General features: G+C 38.3%; 1 protein-coding gene across 1 annotated transcript; it reads left to right on the top strand.

Moving 5' to 3' along the window:
- Positions 1-3,682: 3,682 nt before the first annotated feature.
- Positions 3,683-9,250, top strand: LOC139119566 (uncharacterized). The gene is made up of 4 exons (XM_070683410.1): positions 3,683-4,220; positions 6,851-7,494; positions 8,393-8,555; positions 9,101-9,250. Exons 1-4 carry the CDS (start codon positions 4,002-4,004, stop codon positions 9,248-9,250), a joined length of 1,176 nt encoding a protein of 391 aa, XP_070539511.1. The 5' UTR covers positions 3,683-4,001.

Genomic DNA, 9,250 nt, shown 5'->3' with positions numbered 1-9,250 from the left:
GTTCATCTCGCTTGTCTGGTGAAGGTGTAGCGTTAAACTAAAAATATCTGTTAGTAATCCCCAGTATGGACAGCTGTGAGTTTGCGCAATGGGCGTAAATGTAACACTAAAGGCCGTGTGTAAATCTTCGCTGATGCCATGACAACACTGCTTGAGTATAGTAATAAATATACATACATTAATGTTAAAATTCGATAGGGGTGAAAATGGTCGTCAGTACTTTGAAGGTCTTTTGACACACATTTGACGACTGACTGATGATTTGAAACACTTCAGGGCAACGACCGAACAAGACAAGTGTCATTATAGTACACAATAATGATTTTTCATTCTATGACAATCACAGATTCCGAATTTTTTCTTTGGCGTTTCCATGGATTCCATATTTGGATACCTACAGCCGCAATCAGGGACTATAAATTTCATGAATTACGTACCAGTTTTTTCCATACGGGAATCCACAGGGAATCCAGGCTCCTTGTTATTATTATTATTATTATTATTATTATCATCATCATCATCATCAACACTCTTCCCTATTCACAGGAAAGAGTTTGTATATATAGGGAAAAGTGAGTATATAGGGAAGAGTACTTTACGTAAGGGTTGGCGAAGCTTGGTTTGAATTTTTGCTGCATAATGATGATGATGATGATGATGATGATGATGATGATGATGATGATTTTCATAATTTTCATGTTTTACTAAGTTAATAATAATAAATTTAATATTTTTATTAAAATTACTAACTAGGAGCCTAGATTCCCAGAGGACAGTCGGGGTTACTGTGTTCACATTTTTTATGACAGCTTCCATCATTATTATCAATTTTGTAAAGAAATTACTCAATGAAGCCTTTTCAACCAAGTGTATTTCCTTATTTCCTCAAAAAAAGTTTTTTCAAGACAACTTTCAAACCCTCATGTCTCATTCAACCTGACCATCGTCCAACATCACACCTGTTACTTTCATACAACCAATCCGTCTGTTGTTGTCCCCTTCAACCCACAAAGATACCATAAGACACATTTTCTTGAAATTCCCATCACCTAGTCAACAATGAGCGTTTTTCAAACTCCCTGGGAAAATTAAATTTCCTCAGGGCATTTGACTGTCCCTACAACCACTTAGCCTTCCGTCGCCTGTATTCCGCCGATCAAACTGTTAGGACCCTCCCACCCGTAAATCTTACTGTTTTCCCAAACAATACACTCCCAATCATAGTTGTTTCACTAAACTCGGTTAAATCGTAACAATCTATCCTTGGGACAACATCTCTTCAGACTCTCAAGCTCTCTGTTTCCCTTCACCTGAGAAAGCCTTCAACATCCTGAACATATTCAAATACATTGATTCCGTCAATTTCCTGTGTCCTGTCAATCTACTCAATCCCTCGCGTTTCCCACCCTCGCAAATATTTCAATTTTCACTCTCCATAACCCACCAGGCCCTTTCTTTCATACAACATCCAAATCAACTCTAGAGCACCTGGCTTTAAACCCAGTTAAATACCTCTTCAACGACCCTATTTCGATAGCCTTCAACCACTTTCTGCCGTATCCCAATTTCTTTATGCTAACCGTTAGGTGTGAAACCCATCGAAAGCCGTAAATCATTAATTGAACGAGCTAGCTCCTCAATTATAGTCAGTGACTACATTACATAATTCTACCCTCTCATCGCCATCATGATTGATCCCGATTCCTCTCAAATCAACCGGGGAGACTGGAAGATAACTTGTACCTTAATTTCATTCAATATGACGTTGACTCTAGAGAGGATACTTAAAAATCAGTAAAATGTGCTGCTGTTCGGGAGAGACTGTAAGTTTACAACCAAGCTGAAAAACTAACAAAATCAAAGCTCAAAAAACTGCTACACAACATGAACGAAAGAAGACTCACTAGCAGAAATTCCTCGACAGAGATTTCTCCTTTGGAGAGTAACATATTTGATGACGATTATTTAACCAATAGATAGGGTCACCTTGCATTAGCGTTACTATAACAACGGGTGAAATCCCTTTGATGCTGCAAAAAAAAAACAAGCTGTGTTGCCATCGCAACTGAAAATTCCATTTTACGACCAATAAATCGTGGTTTTTCTCGGAATGGTCATAAATGTTATGGTACCAAAAGTTATGTTTTGACATAAGAGAGATTTGCTACGTAATGTACGAGTTTTCACGTTTTGATGGGCTCCGACAAGGTCTTTTTACCTAACAACACTTTCTGTGTGTTACGTTCATTTAAAAAACCATTCATCGCAATTGATCTGTGCCCTGCGTATATTGCGTATATCGAAAGAAAAAATTTGCCAAAAACTGTTGGAATCGAAAGGGAGGTATTACTAATCTTTGTATCGGTTTTTTATTTCCGCCATGGAGATTTACATGAATAAACTATCGATTGCTCTGATGTTCAAACCGACGCATAGAGTTTAATTCTGTAGGAACAGCAACAGCTGAATGACAAGTTTGTTCATCAAATTTATATCAAACTTCGAGACGTCGACAAACGTCATTGATAAGTAACATCACATTTCCTTTGGGGGTAGTTTTATGAGAACATGACATCGGAAGATGTACGATTGCATAGCGCTTGTCAAAGACCCCCGTGGAAGAGTTTCATGCATTCAAACAAAGATGATACCACCAGATAGCGAGGACCCATTCAGATTAATTAATATGTTGTTTGACGGCACATTGTTTTCGTGGTATGTATGTATGGATGGATGGATTGATGGATGGATGGCTTGGATGGATGGATAGATGGATGTGCGAGAATAATATCTCCCATCTAATTTGCAGTTATGATATCCCATCGTTAGAATTCTCCTATCCCTCTCCCTACTAAGGCTTTTGTCAATGCAACCTTATAGAGAAGATACACTGGTGATGAATGGTGCCAACTATACGGCTTTCCTTGCCACATAATATTCTTTGAATGGAAACTAGTGAAACATTATTTCATCAGTTCGAATTATCTTCCAACAAAAGGATGAGTCACTATATCATTGGACAAATAACAAATCCTGAATGACCTTCGTGTATGCACGCTACAGTGTGACGCTGCATGAAATTACAGGATAGCGATATCATGTTGAAAAAAGTCAAGTAGGTTTTTACACATATGACATCTAATGGCACAAACCATGGATGTAAAAAAAATCCATTTACATCCATGCACAAACAAAGTGCGACTGTCGAGGGCGTGTCCCTTCTGTTTACCTGTTGTTCTCCTGAAATGTATAGATTAACGGATTATTTAATTCTTCTCCCTATCAAGATCAAAGAATACAACATTATTTCATTATGCAATTAGTTTTCGAGTCTTGACTTTAAACTAAAAGAGCTAGTTGCGAGTCTTGACTTTAAACTGAAAACTTTATAAAATACAAATAAACAATGACTGAATTGAAATACACACAAAGTGAATTAAGTATTTGTAAAATAAACGATGATCGTATTACACGACTCTTATCAATCTTACATCATACTTGAGATGACAGACCGGATTGCGTTGAAAGTTGATATAAAAAAAATAATTTTGATTTTAATCTGTATGATCTCATGTGTAACTATGCCAACGCATTTACAGCTGTTACAGGGTCACCGGATTGTAACATAGACGGTTACACATTTACATGAAGCACAATTATCATGTGTGGCTGGAATAATTCTGGTTTCCACAATTTGTGAACTGTTTCGAGAGGTTCTTGTCCCTAGTGTCTACGCTGTCCTCCCACATTATACAGTCTACAGGGGTATGGAGCTGACAACCTGACACCGAGTGTCAATGCTCTCTGATTGCATCAGGAAAATTCCACATGGAACCTGAGTGAGCTACTTTGCCTATCATTCATTTACAAACCCACATGCTGCACTGGATGCAGTGCCGTGTTGTTGGTAGGATGTTAGCGTAAATACTCGACAGCCTACAGTTATTTTTTGTCTTCGTTACTTCCTGTCACCTTGCCCTGCGAGCTGTCGCCTGTCAGAAATGTCGACCAGGGATAAAGTCATTTTCAACATATTCCTTTCGTCGGTGCTTTCTCTTGTATTGACAATATCATTCTTTCACGTCTACGAGCCGACTAAACCGTTGGCGACGCCAGACAACCGAACACAGGGATTACACCTGAACAGGGATATGTTGGCGAGATGCTACAACTTGCCGTGTGGTGCAAGCTCGACTGCTATTGGAAACCAGGAAACCATGGTAAGAATGTAGACTTCGTGTGTAGCTTTTACATAATTTTCATTGACTAAAATATAGTAAGAAGCGACATCAATTTTTAGAATGCTGAGTTTATCGGATAACGGTAATTGAACTGATTGAAGTATTGTCAGCAGGCTTGTAAATATATCGAAATACAGACGGAGACGAGGGTAAGGCTATGGCAATTTGGAAGAGGTGTTATACGCAGTTTGCAATGGTCTTTGAGTTAAATTGTTGATGCAGGGACACCAGCAAAGGGGAATAGAAATAAAAATGAAATCATCTTGTTTTGCGTTAACTTTATTTATCGAATAGTTTGGATAAAAGTGATCGATGGGGCTTAGGTATAGGGCGAATATTTGAATTAGGTCAAATTAATGCAATACTGGTAGTTCCACGGTTATTCAAACGGAATCGCGAATCGTTTGCGCTGACAATCGTGACTTAAATCCAGTTATATATTGGCAATGCGCGGTAATACCTGCCCTATAGTCCCATTTAGCATAACAACATCGATAGCGTACAGTAAGAACAGCTTGACACGGATAGCCTGGTTATCTGATATGACGTTTTCTTTCGTGAATTCAGCACAACCATGAATTACATTCACGCTGGTTGATGTGGTACATCTTTACTTCCTTGCTGTGTGGTACTGGGAGATCCAACAAAATAGCTGAGTACACCTAAAACGTCAAGTAACAGTTTTTAAGTTATGGGCATTGATAAAGAGACGATCGATGCAGAAATTGCAATAAAGCACTTGAAATAAATCGACTTCATTCATGTTTCATGTCCAAGTTCTAGTTTTGCTAATTCAAAAACACCAAATCACTGAGTAATCGCAGACCGTAAGACACACCAGAAACACAACACAATCAGCTATGAGTGATGACACTGACAGAATCCCTCAATTCAACAGTGATTTTTTTCCTCACAACAAGTAAGTGATTGTTTCTCAGTTCAACCTTGTTCTTCGTGGCTTCAAAACTTACTCAAACAACGATTCATTGCTTGACCTTTAATAGGGCGATATGTCGAATATTGTGACCATCAAATTTCTTAGGGGCTGCGATGTTTTGGACACGTTTCCATGACAACAGTCTGCCCGCCAGCTGTGCCCGGTGTCTCCTGAAAGCAAACATGCAAATCCGCGTATTTTGTTGTCTATGCGATCAATAGGGTTTTTCTGTGCACTCTCTTGGTATTGTGCAGGAGTGTTTTTACCGTATGAGAATATATTCCACATCAATGCAAAAATGACTGACACGGTATATATTGATTGTTAGGTCGCCCTTTCTCTTTGTATTTGTATTGAGTTAACAAATATCGCCAACTTTTGAGTCACCGTCCGTATGTGACAGACGCCTGTGCGCATGACTGCCAATTATATGCACTCTGCATATTTACAGAGAAAGTGATACGTCGAAAATCGCTTGAAGTACAACATGATAGCTGATGAAGTGAAAGTCATCTGAAACATTTTCCCCCAGAATCGGTGAAAGCAAACCCGTCATCAGATGCAGCCATGTCAGCAGGTTGATATACAACCCTGTACGTATGTCGCAATATTTTACAACCCTGAGTCAACTAGCCAAAAGACTGAACATTTCACGGGAGGCGATTGACGTAGTGATGTCATCAACAAAACTGTCTCAAATAAATTATTTAGTTGAGAAAGGATGCCTGATTGAACTGTACGAAATTAATTTAGCAGTGTCAAATTAGACAACAAAACGGTCATTTCCGAAACAAAAAACAGCGTACTTCATCCTTTTCCTAATCATACACCTGTTTGTATTTTGATCTTCGAGTCGTCAAATCTTTTAATCAAAATATATCTTCATCGACAACAACCCCGGAAATCTTGTACTTTTCATGTAGTATACGCACTATACGTGTTACTATTACAATAATTCCTCGGATATTAGATCCTCAAAATCTATTTCACCAAAAAGAGTGTACAATGTAAGCTTGGCAATTCACAGCACCTGGCAAAATTCGATCCGAATGCGTATAAGTCTTAAAACAATCTGAGATGACTTCTTCAGAAACTCTTCAGTCGTTTCATCCTGTGGAGGGATCGTCTTCGCCGATAAACAATATTTCTGTCAACTGCAATTAAACATTAATGTATGACTTTGCAGACACACTTGAGAAAGTTGCATTCTCTTTACGAGTTAAAAAACCAGACATGAAGAGCCCTTGATATTTCTGCTGCTTATATCGTGATTGATAAAATATCGTCGATTGAAACCATCTTGGATGTCTGACCCTTATTTATATTATCCGCAAATATATTCTCTCTCAGCATCCGCGCTAAAAAACAAAACAAAAAAACATTTTACATCGGACAAAGTTATTACAGAGTCACAACTAAAAAAAATATTACGTAAACCACAATGTACATTTCTAGACCTCTTCCAAACTTTACATACACAACATACAGACATCAATAGCTTTGTATTTTTCTAACATTAGCTTACGTTTTCAAAACCGACAACATTTGTCCGAGTTTAGTATTCGATAGTGTACAGAGGAAAACCACGTGACAGACCTTTTTAAGCAGATTATTGAATATATAAATTAACCTATTTTTATTTTCTTTCTTTAACTTCATCTTAACCGAACAGGCAAGCCAAACATCTGTGAAAAAATACCTTTTCCCGATGCATTCCCTTGGTCTAAGATTGAGTGATCAATATGAAAGTTTTAAAGTTGCCGTCAAATTTGCACTGTTCCTGAACAGAACTATTGTCCTTGTCCCGTTCGTCGATGACTCTGCGGGTACGGCTGCCAATGTCGTGCCGTTCAACGAGACATACAGCGTGGAGAGTTTGCAAGACATACTGCCAGTCGCCACTATGGAGGAGTTCCAGCTGAGATGCAACTACAACCTAGAAGTTGTCGTTAGTGCTCCGCATTTTGGCCCGACAGTCCCAAACATGAACAGTCATGAATCGTCATACGCGAAAGAGCGCCAACAGATATTGGACATTTTCAGTGTCAATGCACCCGGTACAGAATCTGTATCAAAAAGCCAAGTGGATACAGTCAGAAAAATATTGCTGAGCCAGCGTCAGGAGTGTTTTGGAATGTACCAACCCCTAGACTTCAACTACATGAATATTGAAAAGGGGGAAGAATTGGACGAAATTGTTGAAGCTCATTTTGTCAGAGCGCCCTCAATCAGACTAGCGGCTAGGACTGTTCTCCGAAATATGTGTGAGAATCGGCCTATTGTTGCCGTACATTGGAGAAGTAAGCTAGACGAAATGTGAGTCATTTTAAATCTCTTGATCTTTTTAACGTCGTTCACCTATTTGAAGTACTGTAGAATCGATTTCCACCAGTCCTTTGATGAAGCCATCATGTTTCACAGTTAGTATTTTACTCAAACGTTCCTCATTGATGAAACTTTCAACCATTCTCTAACCAATTCAAGAATAAAAATCAGGGGTGTCCGTGCAAAGTTTGGTACCAGAGAAACAAATTGCCTAACAATTACCGATATTTGAAATTCAAAATGGCTGCCATCCCTGTATTAACTCTATGAGGAAAAAGAAAAAATTCGGTTATTGCAAAGCTAAGGCGATTAAAATTTTTCTGGCCCAAGAGATTTACAATGAGTCCTCGCAAGAGGTAGGTCAGGAAATAATTATAAACAATTGATAGTTCCAATATCTGTCCGAGTCCCCGAGGCGCATTTACCTTTCAAATTTTTAGCCAAGTATGCAATCACAGAGTAATATCAGACAGTCTATGATATTACTCTGTGATGCAATCAATTCTATAACTGCTGCTCGTGTGTAGACAATTGCCGAAATTAAAAAATAAACAACAAGTACTTGCACTTCCGCATGAGATGTCTGAGAGAATGCACTGAAAGTTTCAAATTCCTTCAAAGTTTTGAATTTTATTTCTAAATTTCAGGCGTCCATACAACAACAACAACAACAACAACAACAGACAGACAGACAGACAGAAAACAAGTGTTGATCAAATGAATGACGTAAGGTTGACGTCAATCGTTAGAAAGTGAATATGAAGTGAATTAGAATGTCACTACAGATTTATTGAAAAAAAGAAAATAAAAGTAAATTTTATATGCTAGCATATTTCGCGATGATAAACCAACTCATCAAAGGGCATTCTGATCTTCTCTACAAGAACAGCTGCACAGATAAATCTGCTGTAATTTCCAGTAAGTCTGCTTGTCAGAAAAAAGAAGAATTTCTTTTAAAAAGTGCAAGCACGCTTCCGAAGGCGGTAACCAAGCTCTTGGAGGCGTACGACCTACAATGCATATACGTTTCACAACCTCCAAGCATCAAGCGGGTAAGAATTACTGTGACGGGGAAGTAAATGTGTTGTTTACATGGAAATTATTTTGTGTTATTCGTACAAATGCAATATTTAGATTACATGTGTGTGTTTTTCTTTAAATGAAGGCACTTGGTCCAAACAAGGAATTGCTATAAATCGTGTGGTGAATATAATATACATGTAAATGACAAAAACAGTTGTCAGTCGTCACTGAGGCGAGTTCGTAAAAACTATCCGTCGGTCCCCTAAACCATCAGAGCAATTGAAGATAAAACAAAGAAAGTAATTTACCAACATTTAGCGGTTCTATTGTCAATCTGAAATCTGAAATCACATCACTGAATGTTTTGGCTGATTGGTCGACAGTGATGATGATGATGTTTATGATGATGATGACGATCATCATCATCATCATCATCATCATCATTCGAATTTTTCAGGCGTAAAATTAGGTACAAGTTCGTCAGTCCTGCATCGCAAGGTTTCAATGTGTTTACTCAGTGATTGTGCTGTTGTTGTCATTTCATGTGTTGTATCATTGCTTGATTCTGTCCCAGGGAATAGTCAAGTATCTGTCACCAAGGATACCAAAAGTTTATTCTTCAGTTGACGTCATCGCAATGGCAAATAAGCTATCCCATAAGCCATCTGTCTTCAGTGACGACTACTTTCTGTCACTAGTGGAACAAGAGATATGTGATAAGTAA

Source organism: Ptychodera flava, chromosome 20 (assembly GCF_041260155.1).
Source record: "Ptychodera flava strain L36383 chromosome 20, AS_Pfla_20210202, whole genome shotgun sequence".
In the NCBI taxonomy this organism is placed as follows: Eukaryota; Metazoa; Hemichordata; class Enteropneusta; family Ptychoderidae; genus Ptychodera; species Ptychodera flava.
Note: the sequence above shows the minus strand (reverse complement) of the source record. Positions and strands in the feature narration are given on the sequence as shown.